The following is a 20,636-nucleotide window of genomic DNA, read 5'->3' as shown; positions in this document are numbered from 1 at the left end:
GTTTCTTTTGGAAATTCTTCAGGAGCCCCTGTAAGAAATTCTTCATTGATTCTCCAGGAAATCTAGCAGAGATTTCTCCGATAATATCTCCAGGGATTCATGTATGTATTGATCATCATTATTATCCTTCCCCTCAATTATTGTTTTTTGACGGGCCTGAAATAATGTTTTAATTATTAAAATTCATTTAAAAAAAATATTGAAAAAAATGTCCTGATTTTATCAACCCAAAATTCTATCAAGAGCGGACAAAATCGGGTTGAATTTCTGAAGAACCCTTTACGAAGGCCCTATGAATTAATTCCTGGTTTTCTGAATATTTATCTGAAAAAATAGAAGAAATTTATGAAAGATTTTTATAGATGAATTTATAACTTTGGACAAGTGTCTGAATAAATTCACGGATGGATTTCTCAAGCACACAAGGTTTTTATAAAGATTCTCTGGAGAAATGTTCAAATCCGTGGGAGATTTTCTGAAAGAAATATCTAGAGGATTTTCTAAAGGTATCCATGCAGCAATTTTGGAAGCAATCCATGGAAGATTTTCTAAAGAAGTTCTCGAAGACATTCCTGGAAGAATTTCGGAAGGAATCCCTGGATCAATTTCTAGAGGTATCCGTGGAAGATTGTACGAAAGAATCCTATGAAGAATTGTTGAAGGAATATCAAGAAAAATTTCCAAAGTTTCTTGAATAATTCCATAGAGAAACAATCCTTGATTTGTTCCAAGGAATCGCTGTAGAAACTTCCGAGAAATCCATGCAATTCCTGCACCTAGGAAATCTATACAAGGTTTTCTCTAGGAATTCTTGAATAAATTTGTGGAGAAATCTTCAGAGGACCTTCTGAAGGAAGCTCTAAGATATTCCTGGAGAAATTTGTAAAGAAATTCTTAGAGTTATTTTTGATTTTCTAAAAGAATTCCGCGAGACATTTTGAAGGAATCCCTGGAGGAATTTCTAAATAAATCTTTTGAGAAAATTTTGGTATGAATCCCTCAATGGTTTGTGAGAGAATACCTGGAGGAATTTCTGAAAGATTTTCCGTAAGAAATCCATGGGAGATTTTAGACTAATATTCAAATAAATCCTGGAAAACATCCCGAAAGATTTATTTTTGTGTTACGTGTTCTATTTTAACCTGTTAATGTTTCGCCAAGTTAAATGCACATTTGTAATGCTCTGCCGTAATACAGCATCATAAGATCTCATCAGTCTCATTTTGAAGGCCTATCCCGAGCAGAAGAGAATATCAACAGCATTATAATAGTTATTTATGTAACGAGTTGCAAAAAGTTGATTTTTTCAGCACGAGTCGTACATTTATCCAACGAGGCTTGCCGAGTTGGATAAATACGAAGAGTGCTGAAAAAATCGAGTTTTGCAACGAGTTCCATACAAAATTTTATGCAATGATTTTTTCATAATGCAACCCATTTGAGTTGCATAATGTTCATAATGCAACTCAAATGAGTGGCATTATGAACATTATACAACTATTTTTCATTATGCAACTTATTTCAGTTGCATAATGAACCAGTTCGGAAAAATTGGTCATTATGGTACCAAAATGAGTTATATAAAATGTAAATTATGATACTGAATTGCATAAAATATGTTATTTTGTCATAATAACTGTATAATGGAATCAGTAATTTTTATGTTATTAACATATCTTATTATGTTATAAACTTGTCTGTCATAAGCGGCAAAATAACAAACATCATAACAACAAAATGTTCCTTGACAACCAATTTAATAACATGTTTTGTTAGATTCAGAAACAACGTAATAACAATGAATTTTGCAGTGAATTTGGAAACTTGTTATTGTTGTGTTATAGCTCATTACATATTTGTACATTTTCAATTGTAGAATAATAACAAAACTTGGTCTACAACAAAGTATATTATTGAAATGCTATTTAGTGGATGAATCTCAATAACTTGATCATAACAAACTAAGATTGCACAACAAATCATGTTAAAAAAAAGTAATACTTTGATAAGTTAATAATAACAAATTATGATATAAAAACAAGCTATGTAGTTCTGTTGTTATGAATTTGATATTCTCCTCTGCTCGGGTACATTTAGGTCATTTCGAGCAAAAACCAACTACTAGATGAAGGAATCGTTCCCTAACAGAGACATCAAAATGTAATGGTCATGCATTGAAACGCCAATCAGTATGCCCCTTAGAATTAGAAATTCCTAGACAAAACGTAAGCTATGAAAGCAATCGAAGCTGCGAACTGAAGGCTACAAGCCAGACAAAATACTTTTACTGGATTGACTGATGGACCAACAAAATTTCTGAAACCTCGTCATCCTGGCATCGGAAATGGTTATCCAATGGTAACAGGGCAACATTAATGTTTTGTGTTGTATTTGTCCAATTGTGATGTCCTAATTTATTACGCATTTGTAAGGTTCCACTATAATATGTTATACTTTAATGTGCATTTGTAGTGCTTCATTATTTTTTCGTAATAAATTTCTGAAAAAATCTTCTTAGGTTTTCTAATAAAATTCATGGAGTACTTTCTGAAACAAATCTATGGAAGATTTGCTAAAAATGTCTGCAATTCATGCAAAATTTTCCTCAAGTTTTATTGTTTTTTTAAGAGATGTCGGGAGTAACTCCTAGTGAAGTTTTTGGAGAAATCCCTGGAGAAGTTTCTCAAGCAATCCCTGTAAAAATCTGAATGATTTCTGGAAGGATATGGAAGAATTACTGAGGAAATCTATACAAGGTTTGCTCAAAAGATTATTTAGATAATTTTCTAGAGATGTTTCTATAGAAATTTCTAGAGAAATTTGTAAAGAAATTCTTGAAAGAATTTTTTGGGCAACCATTTTCTAAAATAATTTGTCTAAAAAAAATTGATGGAATCCTCGGAAGAATTTCAAAAGAAAACTATAAATGAAGATTCGGAACAAATCTCTGAAAAATTTTCTGTAAGAATCCCTGGAGAAGTACATAAAGAACCTATGTTAGATTTTGTGATGGTAGAAAAATTGAAAAAAATCCTGGAAAACATCCGGAAACCCTCTCTGCAAAAGCTTCTGAAAAAAAAATCTGGTTGGATTTTATGGAGTAATTTCTAAATAGAAAATTTTCTTGAAGCAATCCTGCAGATTTTTTTTTTTTGTAAAAGAACTGGAGAAATCCCTATTGAAGTTTTTGAAGAAATCACTGGAGAAATTTCTCAAGCCTCCTAGAATGACTAACCGCAACACGACGGCGTAGTGCACGTTTAGCCAGGCTATTTGAGCATATTGCCCCAAACATCTTATAAGGGGTAAACAATTCATGAAAAAAAAAATCCGGGTGATTTCTAGGAGAGTTTTTGAAAAAGATTGTGACAGAACTGCTATGGTATTTATGAAGAAATCCGTGGGTAAATTTTCTGAGGAACCGTCGAAGGGACTTTTCGGAAGATTTTCTGAAAAAAAAAACGGAAAATGTTGCTGACGCAACCTCTGAATAATTTTCTGAAGGAATCCCAAGAGTAGTTTCTCATTAAATATCTAGAGCAATTTCTAAATATTAGGCAAATTTCTAAAACATTCGATGCGAACATGGATTTCAAGACTCTCCAAAGGGGTTTTTGAAGGAATCCTTGGGGAAATTTATTGAGCAATCCCTAAAAAAATCATAATTTCAGGGGGTGTTTGAAAGTTGTTTCGAAAGAATTCCTATCATTTTCTGAAGAAATAATGTGATAAATTCTCTGAGGAATTGCTGAAGGGGTTTGTAGAAGATTTGCAAAAAAAAACAGAAGAATCTCTGACGGAATCTTTGATTATTTTTTAAAAGGATTCTCAGGAGAAATTTTCGAAATTTCTCAAAAAATATCTAGAGCAATTAAAAAAAACCTAGAACGAATATAGGGAAATGGAACCATCTCAGCAGGTCTCCTGTTTTGAGCACTTTTCTGCTATAACTCATCTAAATTCGAACCAATTGACACTATTTTTGGAACGTGATGAGATGTTCGTATAGTATTCGGCCGTGTACAAAATTTGAAGTCAATTGGTTTGGAATTGACTGAGTTATAGCGAAAAGTTCCCAAAATACCGGCCACTAGCTGCCCAAGGGGCTCGCTACCCTATGGATCAATAACGGTTTTTTTTAGGAATTTCGAGAGAATGCCCTAGTGGAGATTACCAAGAAAATGTTCGAATGCATCATAGGTTTTTTTAAAATCCCTGATAGAATATGTAGCTATGATTTTCTGAAGGAATTGCAAGAGGAATTGCTGAAGAAAGTTTTAGATTTTTTTCAGAAAACTCCGAGAAGAAAATCTGAAGAATTCTCTGAGGGATTTTCTGAACCAAAAAGGAATCTCAGGAGATATTTCTGAATAATGCACTACAATATCAAAAACTAGCATCCTTTGCGACGAAAATTACAAATTAATCGCATTTTGCAACCGCCTGATGCGGATGTGATGCGAAATCGTAACTTATTGTAGTTATGCGTGGTGGTCCCTTGTATGCTTGGGCATTTTTTTTTTTTTTTTGATAATATATATTTAGTTTTTTTTTTCTGAAGTTAAAGATTGTAGCAGGCAGTGCACGCGAGCGACTGCGTTTGCAAAACTGTCACGCGTTTTTTTTTTGAGCTGCGTTGTTTTGAATATGGCCGGCTGAATTGAGAAACGGGTGGTCTATATGCCTTATAGACTTATATATGAAGTTATGCTTGATATTATGTTATGTTTTCTTAAAGTTGCTCGATTTTTGGCGATTTTTACATTACTCATTCGTGCATGACATCAACCCGGCTCGATAAGGACACGTGCCGTAGAAATCCGAATTTTGCCTCTGATTGCTACCGCTGACCCACAGGCAGCATACTGCGATAAGTTTCATTGTCGTTTTATTCTCGACCGCTACATGTGCTTCGATGATTCGGACCTTCGCATCGCACGTTGCTCATTTATTCCCATTCACGGGCATAACGAGCAGCCAGCCAGCAACTATCAAAATGTGGGAGGAAAACCCCGAAAAAAAAGGAACGATAAGCGTCCTTGGGTCGACCTTAGATGTTGTGTGTTTGCGGCGGGTAATTCATCATTATTCATTTAGGTACGTTCCGTTCTAGAGCACAGCTGCTGCACTGCACGGCACAAACTTCGTTTGTGACATGCAGTAAAAATTTCGACTTGTTTACTTTGGCCACATTCAATCGGCGGCGAAACCGATACCCACCTATACCCGAGACAGAAGAGCAATCTCCACTGTCTTGCCGACAGCCGCCAATGTCGGAACGGTTTGAAAAAAATGTCACTAGTCTAAACAATGAAACAACTGATAGATTATATAATCCGGCCTCTTCTGTCCGCAAACAGTAAACAACGTTGTGGCGCCGAACGTGACCGGGTCTCCTTGGCTAAACGAGAAAAGACGATAACTACACTACAATCCCTTGCTAATTCCTTGGGGAATTTTGGCTTCTTTCGTTTGGAACATTTCCAAAACACGGCATCTGGGGTTCTTTCGTAAGCGAAAACTTTCTAGACAGTTTGAGTGCGCTCACCACCTGTGAGCCATTGTCAATCAATCAATATGTACTGCCCAAAAACATAGTTGGCGGCGGCGCTGACTCATTAATTAGCAAGCGTTGCATGCTCGAGCGAAGGAGGCAGGGTGACAACAACATCAGCTTAGTGAGTGGGCTGATGGCGCGCATGGCCTACTGTATGTACTAGGGATCGATTTCGCCACACACAAATCAATCACCACTCAGCGAATGTTGCTCAATTTTGCGCTGGCTTCGCTAAAAAATGCCCGAGTAAAAATCTATATTAGTCTGACATTAAATTTTGATGCATTGAAGTAAGAGAAAATATATCGTTTGACAATTTTACCGACAGCTCAATTTCTACTCGGGAAAGCACGCTTGACTGTGATTGTGTTGTTTTGTGCTAACCTCGAACGTGATCTAGCCCGGCATTCATTCGACTCATGAATGCGTACGGGGGTGTAACCTGCGTCCCATCCATAGGTTGGCTGGATATTTCATATATTGCTCGAACTGACACGCCTGTAAATCGGTGTCTCCATCCACAGGTTCGAACCTTCGAAGCTCAAGTCACGCACCATTTATACTAATCGCTTTAATGGAGACCTTTACGTTGTTTTCTTGAATCCCGAGCGATCATGTTTATGATTATCGTGGCGAACGAATGTGTCGGAATGCAAATTACTTGCCATCATGACTCGATCATAAATAACTCATTTTTGTAACGATATCCTCGTTTTTCTTCTCCTTTTTCTTCAGAATACCCGCGAAGAACGAATCTCCAATCCACATGGCGGTAACAACAATGACACCCAGAACAATCTCACCGTACAAATTCCGCAACAGACTCGATCGCTACTGCGGCACTCGAACAGTATGTCCTCTAATCCGCATTCGAACTCGAGTTCAACGCCGGCGTCTCCGCACCTGCTGTCGAACAGCTCCAGCGGCCACCTGCATCACACGCTGTCCAACGGCGGAACGCTTCATCACCATCCCCAGTACCAGAGTCAGTCGTCGGTAAGTTCCCAAAGTTCATCGATCATTTCGGCGGTTCCGCCGTTGCAGCGGTTACTCGAAGATCATCTCAGCAAGCCAGCACCTTATGCTATGATTGTGATACCAAACAACGGGGGGTATTGGGTAGACGGTACTGATCACGACGCGGGGTACGATATCCCGTCGCACACTACCTGGAGGGTTGGCAAGATCGAATCGGACGATACGGCCAAATGCTACCGACGGTTCTTCATCTCGAGGGAACACTCGAATCTGGTTGGTCATGATGATCAACTCGGCCCAGTATTGCTATCCATAAAGTCTGAGAACGTAGCTAATCAAGATCATATTCGAATACTACTCCGGCTAAGAACCGGAACCATGCACGAAATCATTCCAGCGTCTTGTCTAGGGTCGAACCCATCCCCGATCAAGATGGCGCGACTTTTGAACGATCAGATAAACGTAGATAGCTTCATGCCCGTACTGTGTCCCAAAGCGTCGACGTTGATCGCCAGCTACGATGAACACGTGCTAGTCACGAATTTCAAGTTCGGCGTTCTGTACCAGCGGTACGGACAAACCACGGAGGAAGAACTCTTCTGCAACAGTGATACAACCCCGGCTCTCGAAGAGTTCCTCGATCTACTGGGACAACGAATACGACTACGCGATCACAAAGGCTACCGAGGTGGCTTGGATATTCAGAATGGTCACACTGGTGATACCGCAGTCTACGAAGTATTCAAAGAACGTGAGATCATGTTCCACGTGTCAACGCTCCTGCCGTACACCGAAGGCGATCCTCAGCAGCTTCAGCGAAAACGTCACATCGGTAACGACATCGTGGCAATTGTATTCCAGGAGGAAAACACTCCTTTCTCACCAGCGATGATCGCGAGTCACTTTTTGCACGCATTCATCGTTGTTCAACCCTTGGAACCCAACACCCCCAACTGCCGGTATAAGATTTCAGTAACTGCTCGGGACGATGTTCCGTTCTTCGGACCTACCCTCCCGCAACCATCAGTATTTAAGAAGGGACCTGAGTTGAAAGAATTCCTCCTCACCAAGCTGATCAACGCGGAGAACGCCTGCTACAAGGCGGACAAATTCGCCCAGCTGGAACTTCGGACGAGGACATCCTTGCTGCAGAATTTGGTAGACGAGCTGAAGGAGAAGACCCGAGACTTCTTGGGGGCTGATTTGCTGGGTGCTCCCACTTCTCCTACTCCGGAAACTCCAAAATCGGAAAGTGGTTTCACCGGATCTCGCTTCATCGATACGGTGAAGAAGGCGTTGAACGCTCGGCTTCGCTCACAGAACTCCGACCCCACGAATGGAAGCGTCGAATCCAATCCAAAGCATCACAACTCCATCAAGAAATCCAAGGAGATCTCCGACGTGCCCTGTGGACCGGGACAAGTTGTTAACGTAAGTACTTCTGAGTTATTCTTTTCCCCTGTATCGTCTAACCAGTTTAACATCTCCCAACAGATCGGTCGATCACTGTCAAAAAGTAGCACGACGGGCTCGCGGAAGTCTCCCAACGATTCGGTAGCGTCCTCGCCGGACATCACATCGCGCTGTTCGCTCAATCCGAGCAATCTGAACAACAACAATAACAACAACGCGTCCAACAACAACAACAACAACAACCATCATGGCGGAAACGGCCATGGTGGCGGCAATCATGGCGTCGCCGCCAAGGGACTTCCCAATGGCGTCAGCAATGGCAACGGCAACAACAACAACAATAACAACAATGGCCCAGTGGCAATGTCCGAAACTAGTGATGACTCCAGTTTGAACAGTGTCGATCTGGATCCAATGGGTAAGTAGTTTCGCGACGATTCGTACTCACAATCTCACACGCACACACACATTCGCCAACTGCATCCGGAATGACCATTGCGCGGCTTAAGCCGATTGCCGATAACCAATAAGCTAATGTTTGCTCTCTTTTTTCACCTTTTTCTCTTTTTGCAATTTTAACCCACGCATTTTGGTTTTTCTCTGTTTGATTCCCCCAATTGGCACATTGTGTTCCTCGATTTTTTCAATCCCTCAAATTGATTTGACTTACGAACCGAAGTTTTCCCAAATGTAGATGCCGGAGCGACGTACATCGACAGTGACACCGGGTTGGAATCGATGTCCTCGGCGGATGCCACCACCAAGGCGTGCTCGCTCTGTCTGGACGGAGACCGGGCGGAGCGATCGACGAATGGCGGTGGAAGTGTGATCAGCGTGAGCGTTGGAACCGGAAGCACCGGAGGGGACAGTACGCGTGATCTACGCGGCAGCACCGGAAGTACGAACGTAGGCGGAATGGGGGGAGGCGTTACGGTGGGCGTTGCTGGCAACACTGGAATGCTGCTGATGACACCGGAAGTGGTGCAGCAGATGGACGGCTTTAAGCAGGAAATAACCCGACTGAAGTGTGATAAACTGGATCTCCTCAGGCAGAATGTGGTAAGTGGATATGTGGATAACTTTGATTAATCTCCTAGCGGTAGTTGATCTATAGATAATTAAGCATATACCTTCAGGGATTAATCCAGAGATTTAAATGGCTATTTATCTACCGTTTTCGTTGATGAGTTTTCTTTGTGATTTCGCAATTAAATTCCTAAGGTTGGTCTAGTAGATTAGGATTTCATTGCCGATCCAGAGGAGGCGGGTTCGATCCCCGTTTCGGTCGGGTAGTTTTATTCTACTTACCTTGGGCATAGTGCACAATTGGATCGCAGGAGGCGATGCGCGCGAGTGGTGTTTATAAATCGCCTGTCACGTTTTTTCTCGGTTTCGCGTTTTTTTTTTCATTTCGGCCGGCCGAATAGTGGTGCTACGCCATCCGGCAGGGATTCAATGACAAGTGCGTGAAAAGTGTTTAGAAATCTGAATTGGCATTTTCTCGGGGCCATAATTTCTTCGATTTCGCTGGTGTTCCGGTCAGGATAATGTGATGTGATGTTCCGCGAAGTTGCGTGATTCGGTTTTGCATCCAGTACAGTGTTGTTTAGCAGATATAATCTGATTTCACTTGTGTCGACATTTTGCTTACATTTATTACGTTTAGCAAATTGTAGATGTGTTTTGAGATGCTCGTGACATTTTTTCGCATCCGCCCGTTTGTTACGCTGACGATTCAGATTGGTGCTACGCCATCCGGATGGTTTATCCCGCGAATGAATGGTTGTGTTACGTGTAATTGCTACGCCATCCGGAGGTGTTTTACGCGTGATTGCATGCCATTGCTCGAAATTGGTGCCGACGTTCGTATCGAGAGTGCCGACATTTATACTCAGATTCGCGTTTTACCATCTGGTACTTGATTCGATAGTTTTTCGGTTTTAAAAAGTTTGTAGTGTGACTCATTGACAAGCTCCTGATTTGCGTTGTGTACGTCTTTGGCTGTGATATGCCAAGCTATCAGTGATTCGCGTGTGTAGCCAGAAATCAACCGAGTAGCTGCATATCCGATGAAGCGACGATTATTCTAATGATGACGGATAGTGCGACAGAGGCAAGACGACGAGCAAACTTGACAGAGTTGTTAAAACGTTTCCATGGTGATGGAAGCGCTGCCTGGATGTTTTCTGGTGAGATTGTTCTAATTACATACATATTTATTACCACGAAAATTGAACTAAATACGCGCCAGATTCAAAGATTATCTTTGAAACAGGAAGTGTGTTTGCAATATCATTATCCATTTGATAACGGTACTGCACACATGCACACATACTGCACATATTTATCTAATTTAACTTGTTTTGAGTTCGACGAAAAACGTTGATGCTTAATAATATAAACAAAACATAATATACCAATTCTGGGGGGATCATTTGGTACTGTAATGTTGATTTTAATGCTATATTTTGAAAATTTTGAAATATGTATTGCTGTAATAAGGGGAGGGGATTAGTATTTTCTTTTCGTTTCAGAGAGCGAGTAAAGGCGCTTAAGCCTAGGCATAAGGGCCAGGGCATCAGGGGTAAATACCTGTGTCCCATCCCAGGATTCCAAGGACCAAGGAGTGACATTAACCTTCTTAGCAACTTCACTCCCACCGTTAATATTTCATATTCATGCTTCGTATACGGAACGGTTGGTACGAGATGTCCCCGTTCTTTGATTTCAATAACAATAACTACGCTGCACAGTAGGCCTGGCCGCTTTAATGTTTGTAATACATCTCAGATGTGCTGCAAGGATTAATAATGACAAGAAAAATGATGGAATTAGTCGATTCCACCATTTTCCAGGATTCTTTCAATGAATGGCTGTGTATGTGTAGACTAGACTAGACTAGACTAGACTTACCTTGGGCATAGTGCACAATGTACAAATTCTTGCAATAGCAGACAATGAAAGATATTCACCAAATATTTTGAAAGTGTTTGTAGAACACTTTGTTTAAGGTTTAAGGATTCGCCATTAATATTATTGTCATCATTGAAATTTCAAAAGCAGTTTTTTTCTTTCAAGGCGTAAACGTATACAATGGAAACATATTCACTGTATTCCAATCTCCATTTGGAATACAGTGAATACTTTTTCATAACTAACATTTGTGTTCTGAACAAGAAAACTGCTTTCGAAATTTCAACGATGACGGTGATATCAATCACGAATTCTTCAACCTTAATGGCAGGTCAAGTTCCAATGAAAACGTAGATCTAGAAATAAAAAAAATATATGAAAATGGGTTAAATAAAACAAAATCTACAAGTGATTACTCTAGGGATTCATAATTCATGGTTTTTCCACACCAATTACCACGAATTTCTCTAGAGATACGTTCATGAGTTTCTCCAGAGAGATCGTAGTAGGCTGAACTCGTGAACGGCAACGTTTTCAAAACTGTCACGTGTTTTCTTCGCTCCGCGTTGATTGGAATACGACCTACATACCTTTCTTAAATGTTCATCTAATCTTCCTTTCCCTTCCCTCAGCTGTCGTAAGGACGTGGCCAGGACAGCTTCCGACGGTTCTTCTGCGATCTGAACACTTGTTTTTCATCCATGCGGCGTAACATAAATCAGCCTAACTAGTTTCACCGGAACGCCATGTCCTGACATTATCTTCCAAAGCTACCTAATTTATTTCCACTGATTCGTACGATGCTGTAAAATCAATGCAGAGATGGTGAGATTGCAACCTGTACTTCTTGAATTTGGCTAGGATCATCCGTAGGTTGAACTGCTGATCCGGCGCCACTTGTATCTCTCAGAACCAGCCGTAGAAACTTATTTTGAGCTCGTTGGAGTTTCAAATGGCGGGGTTTTTGACGTAGCCCACATGGCGTAGGCCACATCCGATCACTGGAAGAATAATCTGTGCCCTTAGCAAGGTTACATTTGGAGACCGTCTTGACTATCTGTTGTCTGAGCAGCAGCTTCAGCGAATACAATCATCCACGTTTGACCATTCCACCGCTGAACAATTGAGGGTGATATTGCAATCATCAGCCGGAACAAGTGTGGGGGACTGGGAATGGGAGAAGAGAATGACCTGCGGTGACTTTGACCCAAATCTTCCAGTTGGTCTCTGTCAGAACATTCAGACTTATTTGCAGTCTCGACGTGAGCGCTCGTATGACCCTACCCTTGTAGATGATTACTTATACTTGTTGTGGTATCATAGGCGAATAACGACCCGAGCAAAGCTTGACAGCAAATTGAAAACTAATTTTGATGTTGTGATATTGCAAATTATGATAACTCAGGTTGTTGTCATTTTGGTCGTTTTAACGGTTAAAACATCAAAAATGAGAGCAAAAAAATGTTCCCGTAACAGCAAGTTGAAAACAATTTCTACCATCAGTGATATCAAATTGATAACTGTTTTTGCTATCAGTGCGAAAAAATTGAAAAATGGCATTAGTTGTATTATACAAGGTCGCCCAGAAGTTTGGAATTACTTAAAAACTTTAATACATATTAATAATAAGTTGAAGTGACAGCAAAACGAAATCAAAATTTGAAACCAAATTGAATCAAGACAATCTGATATCAAAATGTGATATCAATTTGCTGCTGATTACAAATCGTGTTTTCGATTTGCTATCATTTTGTTGTTAGACTTTGCTCGGGGACGGTAATCCATCCGTTATTAAAGGGAGTTGGGCAGGGACAGGCTGAATAGAAGTGGTTCTAGTATGCTATGTTGCGAAAACCAGCGGACACATGTTACGCGGCAAAGTCTGCTGCATGCATCGAAGCACTGAAAACCCTGTCCAACGGTTTTGTCAGTAGATCTGCCACCATACCTTCGGATGGACAGGACAGGCACCCCATCTAGTGCTCCTCGATGAAGTCCTTTGATCTTCAGGCAACTTTGTGTGTCTTCGTGAATGACTACCCGCTGCTCATCGTTCAGCCCCTGCAGGTGTAGTTTCAACCAAAGAGCTTCTTGTTCAGCAAGCGCGTTGAATTCTGCTTCCGCTGTTGATTATTTGTTTACAGCAAGTTCAACTTACCGTTCCTTCCTTTATCTTGAACGCAAAACCGCTATGGGAATTCCTGTCGCCACGATTTTCCGCCCAGTCAGCGTCGGAATACTCGTTTCAACTCGGTCAAGTCTTCTTATGTGGGTTGATTTATCTTCCTGCTCAAGATGGATAACGCAGTCGAAATATCGAGTCGAGTTTTGACAGCTATATACAGCAGTTTCCCAATAACTTCTAATATTCAGTGTTGGTTTCTAACGATGTCCTCTTGCTTTCGATTTTGATGTATCCAGAGTTCAAAGGTATTTTGGACGCCTTGGCAAAACCAACTGATTTTGATAATTCCGTTTGCCATCAGATTCCCTTCAGAGTTGAAGACTCCACAGCCGGTCAATTGGAACACGATCTTGAAACCTTTCTTCACAATCTGAACCACCGACAGAAGGTTTGTCGACAGCACGTGCAGTAGCTGCACAGAAATACCATTTTGTCCACCCTGGCAGGACGGAAATAGGGTGGTAGTCCCATACGCTTCAATCTTCATCGTCTCCTTGTTAGCAGCTACCACGACGCCGCTCGCTACACACACTGTGGGAATTTAGTTGATGGTTCTCGATGAGAATCGCCCAGCGCAGCGACCCGATACACTGCACATGTTCGGAGTGCTATTGTAACGGTTTTGGGACTCGAACACGGTCTATGGCCTAAATTTCAAAGAATGTATCTACCTACCTAGTCGATTAGATTTGTCGTTTTGTCTCTTTATGTCCAAAACCAAAGATTTCTCACGAGTGTCCTAGAAGCGTCGTCCCACTTCGCAAAATGAACACAAACCTTTTGACGGCGCGTCCGTCGATTCTTTTTTATTATTCCAAAACAAAGTCAACCCAACCTGCGGCCTTCGAGTCAAATACAACACATGTGGTTGTAACGATCTTCGCGGTGCAACTTCCGGTTTTTCAAAACCATTTTATTATAATACGACGTTCTTCGAGACCCGTTCCTTATTCGCCATTTTGAAGTTCAAAATCAATTCGACGGCCTTCCAGGCGCGTCCCTTTTTGCATTTCTCGACGGCCTTTGAGGCGCGTCCCTCTTTTCCATTTCTCGACGGCCTTCCAGGCGCGTCCCATTTTTACATTTCTCGACGGTCTTCGAGACGCGCCCTTTTCTCCATTTCTCGACAGCCTTCGAGTCGCGCCCCTTCTATTGCATTTCTCGACGGCCTTCAAGGCCCATCTTTCGATTCCGAAAATCGAGCATAAGCTATCTGACGGTCTTCGAGACACGTTTCCTAGCATGGCATGAAATCAGATCATTCGGACGGTCTTCGGGACGCGTTTTTATACATTTTTCAATCCAAAACTTCTATTCGGTGAACGACGTGGCACTTTGCACATCTTGAACGAAAAAAAACTCACCTCATACAATACTGCATTTTTGAATAATTTTCACTTTTAATTTCACTTAATTGGCTGAGCGATTCTCACCTGTTTGAGTTTATTGCAAAAAAAAAATGCCAATAAAGCCTGGCAGGATTGCTATTGTGGGAATTTAGCTGATGGTTCTCGATGAGAATCGCCCAGCGCAGCGACCCGATACACTGCACGTCCGACGCGATCGGAAAGAGGAAGAGTCGTGGCCTGCTGTGATGTCGTCAGCAGCTGTCACTCGATAGCGTGGGCGTTACCCTGGGTGGGGAATGTGCATGTGTTATCAGTTGTCTGTTGACATATTCACTACAGGCCTGAGCTTCATCCAAGCCTTCCCACCTGTCTTCGCGTCTCGAACATGGTAATTTAACGGTTCCAGGAACAGGATAATCCTGCCTCGTGCCTTCTTATCCTTCGAACTTATTAGAAATCTAGTTGATTCTAAGGCGCACCATTGCATTGTGGCGTTAATCAGTTTGTTCATGCAATTCACATCGCTTTTCAAAGCAGGTAGACCATCAGTGCGTTGGTAGTAAAGGAGATGGCCGTCTCGATGTCGTGCAGCTGCCGGTTGATGTCTTCAGGCGTGTTAGGGTGTCCTCGTAGTCGACGGTGTCATCGACTCACCGCTGTCTGGAACCGCCCCGAGTTGACTCGATGATAGTTCCTCCGGGTGATCGAACTTCCCAACCGCTTAGCACCACAACACAAACAAACCACCGTTTTCAAAACCACACTGAGCACAGTTTCCGCCACCAAGCCACTTTAGTTCACGAATTACGCATTGAATGTATTACTAATTCAATTCATTCAAATCTAATTCAATACAAAACGCATTTATAAAACTAAATTACTATATTTTCCAATGTGCATCCTGTACGGGCGAGAAAATTTTCACTTCTGCAGCAAAAAATCAAATTTGAAACTGCTTGCTGCGATGCCGATGCGGTTCGTTCGTTGCCCGTTCACATGGTCGCGACGTCGGGCGTAGGCAGAGCCCGAGCAAAAATGTTCGAGCTGCTTATAGTGTTCGCAACATTAGACATGGACTACTTCGTAAATCTTTTGATCGTATCCCGCTAGATAGATTACGACGAGTTTTTCCTAATTCTTTCACTACAATATTCGATTCACAATTAACATTGCTTGTTTCTCTTCCTTCCCCAGACCTGCCAACGTGACATCAAACGACTACGGGAACGCGAACTGTCCCTGCAAGGCGACCTAGCCGCTGCCGGTAAGGAAATTCTTCGGCTACGCGATCTACTAAAGGAATACATGCCGTCCGCTGCAGCTGAACCCCTTTAAACCCTCTAAATCCCAAACCCTCCCACTAGCACCACCTCGTTTCCCCTTTCCCGACCATTATTGTTACCGCACACAATAGTGGGCAAATTGGACGCACACATACATAGATAACAAACACACATACGGATCCACACACACACTCTTGAGCACACACATTTGACAACCCTAGAGAGGCGGTTTCTGATGGAAGCGAACGGCTGAGAACAGAAAAAGAAGCACATTGTCTTCTCTTATCAGTCGGCTTTCTTCCAACTACACAATCGTATAACATCAACAACTTACCAACGGAATGGCACACAATTGTCGTCTCATCTTGTTGTAATCGTCGTCGTCGTCGTCGCCATCACTGGTGCTGGTTATCGTCGTCGCCATCGCCGTCGTTATTGTCGTTACGGTCGTCATCTCGTGTCTGTGACGCTTCTGAGTGCAAATCGTGGAAAAGGATTTTCGCAAAGTATCCTCACTTTCCCTCCTCACATTCTAGGGGGAGGAGAAACAGGTTAGTTCTATTATATTTTTCCCTCGAACTAATATATATATATATAATGAGTGCGGAGCAGAGAGAGAGAGAGCAGTAAACGTTTACGAGTGTTTTCTGTATAAAGATCTTTTTTAATTTATTTTATTCTATATGAAAAACCTTCGTAATCTCTTCAAAAGCTAGCGCGGTAAGTTCTGTTGCCTTTCGCTTTCTAATTGTAGCACGTTTGGTAGATTTATTCTTGTTAAAACAACGCAACATGGAAGCAGCCGACTTTGGCACTAACGAGATCTAGTTCTCCGGGCTTTCCATCTTTGTTGATCATGGCTACGGGTGAGCAGTATTGTGATCGATCGACCAATGGTTGCTGCGATTGCTCTTATTGTGATTGGTATTTTAGCGGCTTTGCTCTCTGTTGCTTTCCGATTCAATGTCAATGAAAGAGAAATCTGTAAATAATTGTTTTAGCTTGACGCTTCATCTTCGTATTGGCATTTTACAATTTTTATGCATATTTCTTCGTGAAAAATGGAAATCTGTGCTGTAAATGTCAATTATCATGGAAACATTTAAAATAATTGATCATTGATCAAACATCCATGATCATATACATAAATGTCCTGAGCGTAACCCATTAAGAGATATTTTAACACAACGTTATCTACATCTTTGTTCATTTTTAAGCGAACCACATTACAGTTTTAATAAGTTTATGAAAACCAACGAGTAGAATGGGCTATTAGAGTACGTATGTGTCTCTCTTTCTCTCAAAGCAGATGCCTTCTGCCACCGAGAGATTGCTAACCAAGAAAACCAAAAATATGATGTTGAAAAACAATCCGATAAGCTACCAGATGTTTTTAGAACTTAAATACCCATAGATTTTAGAGAAACAAAGACAAATCTAAGCGCAGATATAATACTGAGTGAAAAATGTATGTGCAATACACAATTGTAATGATCATCAAATCAGACAAATGGAAATCACTCACGGAATCCTATGAACCTTAAACGCAGACAGAGACTTTCAAGCCTTATGATAAAAATGAATTTCTAGGAGAAACTAATTTCAAAATTAAGACTATCTCTTGTTTTTTTAGATCAAACATTTATCTTGAGAAAATGGTAACTTTGTACGAAAAATACTGCCTTCTACTTATAATTCAAAACCCACATGAAGCTGTCTCCAAAGCAAGCTCATAAGAAACAATGAAAAGTTACACGAGTACTGTCAAATACAACATTTAAAGAATTGATACCAAAGTTAACAACATTCCCAAAAATCTACAAAAGCACTACACACTGAACTACAATCGACCATCATAAGTCCCATGAGCAAAAAAAACTTCAAAAAGGAAATCTGTCATATCAGCTTACAAAAAGAACAATGCAAACATAGTGAATGTAATGACCAACAAATCACAAAAGTAGATTTTGCACTCCAAACACTACAAAACACAGATACAAAAAAACAATATTATAATCAAATTGATGTCTCAGCAAGTAAAACAAAACAAAAAAAAATGCAAACTTTGTCCAGTGTTACACAATATGAATAGGAAAGCTGCTACCCCGACAACACAGAAAATGGGACGTGAATGGGTTGATAACGATCATCACAAACGAACACAGAAAGAAAGAAAGAACTAGTATATTATCCGCTCGAGTGTGTCGAATATATCCCTTGAAGTAGGAAACAAAAAAAATCTGAAACGGACTAAAACCCCTTGTGGAGAATATCGATACTATTACACTTGAATGTGAAAAAAAAACCCAACTATTTGGAACATATTAGAAAGAGGAAGCAGAAGAAGAATAGACTCTATATATTTTAAACATATATTAGAAAAATAATTTGGATTTCGGTAGCATTCTTCGGAAGTAGAGAGGAAAGAAAGCCATTTTCACTGATGGAGCGAATGCAAAGCTGTGTGGTGTGGTAATGAAGCTCTGTTGACCGAAGTAAGGTAGCCGAAGTCTTCCGACAGTGACCCCAAACTTTTGGTCGATGACATCAACAGCCCAACTAACATTTTCAGCTTTAATCATTTGCTTTCTTCTGTGTAACAGCTAGAAGCTGTAATAAAGAAATGGTTGGTAGCAACACGGCTTGTCGGATTGTCAAATCGAACTTCAAGCAGGATATGTGACTGCTACACAAATACTTTACAGCTATCCATCTCAGTGTTGTTAACTCATTTTGATTGCTTCTATTGCACTTTAATCCAATTCCGGAAGAGTTGCCGGAAGATGAGCAAATCGAATAAGTATCCCAGCCAATAAAACAACTGCTTTTATACAATACGTTGCCAAATACACAAAACAGCAGCGTTCCGTAGCTATTTATAGAACATTCTTACAACTAGAAGCTGTGATGAAGAATCTTTTAGCGCAACCACACAGCTTGTTGTGTTTGACGTTTCACAAGATAAAGTTGGATAAGGTTGCTTATGGTACAATAAGCCTTATCTGGAGTAAAACAAAATGGGCTATTTTCTATGCTATTTATATATGGCAGTATGGCAGCGAGGACATCATCTGGACCAGTGGACACAGAGATCGGGAGTTCGAATCCAAGTAGCGACAAGTACTTTAATTACTCAATTTTAAAAGCGATAATTCCAGATCCACATGTATTGCGTCATGGTATCCGTACCCTAATTAAATTTAATCGATTAATTTAAGGATGTTGTATAACTATTATTTAACAACTGTGAAAAGGCTGAAAAAGCGCTTTCTCAAGATGTTATCCAGTTAGTAGTTACATAGGAGCCGAGAAAAGACCTATGGCATAGAAGCTGCTCGCACAGCATATACATGTGTATATATGTGTGCATATATATTTGTGTGTGTTAAGTTCGGTAAAAAGCAGTTGAAATCTAATAGAAAACAAGTTAAATTACCGCTCTCATTTTAAAATTTGGTCGATCCAATTTCCAGCAACGCTGCCGTAAGTTTAAATTCAATGTTTAGAAAATTTGGCAACTTTGGGTTAAGTTTATTTTTTTTTTGTAAAAGTTTCACCTTAATCCTGTTTAATCAAAGTTACTTTGACTTATCTTTTGAATGAGACCTGTGCTGCCCCCACTTGCAAAACAGTCCCATACGAATAGGAAACTCAGCAAAGATGGGACTGTTATGCGAGTGGCGGCAGTGTGGCTTTGAAATCGGACACAAATTGGCTGAGATATGGGCCTAAAAAAATGACATGTTTTGAGGGGGTGACCCCAAACTTTTGAACGGGAGTGTATGTGATAAAAAACTACCAACATAAGGCTGAATCTCGAAAGGCTGAAACAATGTAATCATTACATAAGGTTGAAATAACAAACGGCTGAAAATGTAAAATGCTGAAAGTACTAGAATGCATGTGTAATTAGTAATAATATTCTCATCATAGGCTGTTCTTTAGAATTCTCCTGTTGTGATTGCTGACAATGTCATCATAGGCTATTCATTTGAGACATACTGTCATAACGATGACAGTATCAGTTGTCAACTGAGAACAACTGTACACTGAATAAAAATAATATTATGCTTGTGAGCTTGGTAGTGCTGGAATAATTTTAGGATAACGGTTGAATTTTGGACCCCTAGAGGACATTAGTTTAAATTGAAGTCAAAATCAAACAAGATTCAGAGGATGTTACATATTATGATGATGTTAGTATGATCGTAAATGCCTCCACTGTTGGTCAACAATATCGATGACCACATTACCAACAAGACTTGCAGCACTGCTGAAAATCGGGAGTCACTGCTAGCAGCGCCACCCCGGATGAAGGTAGCACTATTCATGATAGTGTGTGTACATTTTCATACTCGCACCAATACACTCTTACACTTTTACACAAAGGTACCACCTTAGCTCACCAGGCGGCGGTGCCGTTGGTGACGCTTGCCGTTAGTATGGGAAAATAACAGAGTTGCATGTCTTCTTGATAAAGTAGTCTTCGACAATATCCACAAGGTCGTTTCTGGCTTAAAATTTGATTGAAATAGCTTATTTTTGAAGCATTAGCTTTCACTGTTTTGGACACCCCAATGCATTTTGGACCCTCTTAAGGAAAGACTTTTTAGAATCCCAAAATGGTCGCCACAATGGCCGACTTTGGGACCTACTCACAATTTTGAGGGCACAAATCTCTTCATAAGCAAAACCAGCGCACCTGATCTTCTTGTTTTAAGCTTATTACAAGTGACCAAGAACAGAATAATGAAATTCACTGTTTTTTGAAGCTTGCTTCTTGAGATTTGTGCGTTTGAAGTTCTGATGCACTGTTGAAGTGGGATTTCAAGTCGTTTGTCCCTAAGCATATATTTTGGACACCCCGAAGCTTAAACTATTTTTGAAACATCTACCACTGGAATATGCTGGATCACACACTAATTAAATGATGGACAAAGGCTGTTTAGAAGAACTTT

General features: G+C 40.6%; 1 protein-coding gene across 6 annotated transcripts in view; it reads left to right on the top strand.

Moving 5' to 3' along the window:
- The window catches only part of LOC109421495 (rap1 GTPase-activating protein 1), a 404,145-nt gene extending 386,074 nt beyond the window's left edge, over window positions 1-18,071 (top strand). For 5 of the 6 annotated variants that reach the window (XM_029864350.2, XM_019696169.3, XM_019696031.3 and 2 more), the window contains 4 exons: window positions 6,293-7,966; window positions 8,030-8,366; window positions 8,628-9,007; window positions 15,590-18,071. In XM_029864350.2, the coding sequence (XP_029720210.2) occupies window positions 6,293-7,966; window positions 8,030-8,366; window positions 8,628-9,007; window positions 15,590-15,730 (2,532 nt within the window). In that variant the 3' untranslated portion in view covers window positions 15,731-18,071. The remainder of the gene's footprint in view (window positions 1-6,292; window positions 7,967-8,029; window positions 8,367-8,627; window positions 9,008-15,589) is intronic. The other variant, XM_029864352.2, reaches the window with a different exon arrangement.
- Window positions 18,072-20,636: the final 2,565 nt, after the last annotated feature.

The sequence above is a fragment of the Aedes albopictus genome, chromosome 2 (assembly GCF_035046485.1).
Source record: "Aedes albopictus strain Foshan chromosome 2, AalbF5, whole genome shotgun sequence".
Taxonomy (NCBI): Eukaryota; Metazoa; Arthropoda; class Insecta; order Diptera; family Culicidae; genus Aedes; species Aedes albopictus.
The sequence above is the reverse complement of the archived record's forward strand: the minus strand, read 5'-3'. Positions and strand labels throughout refer to the sequence as shown.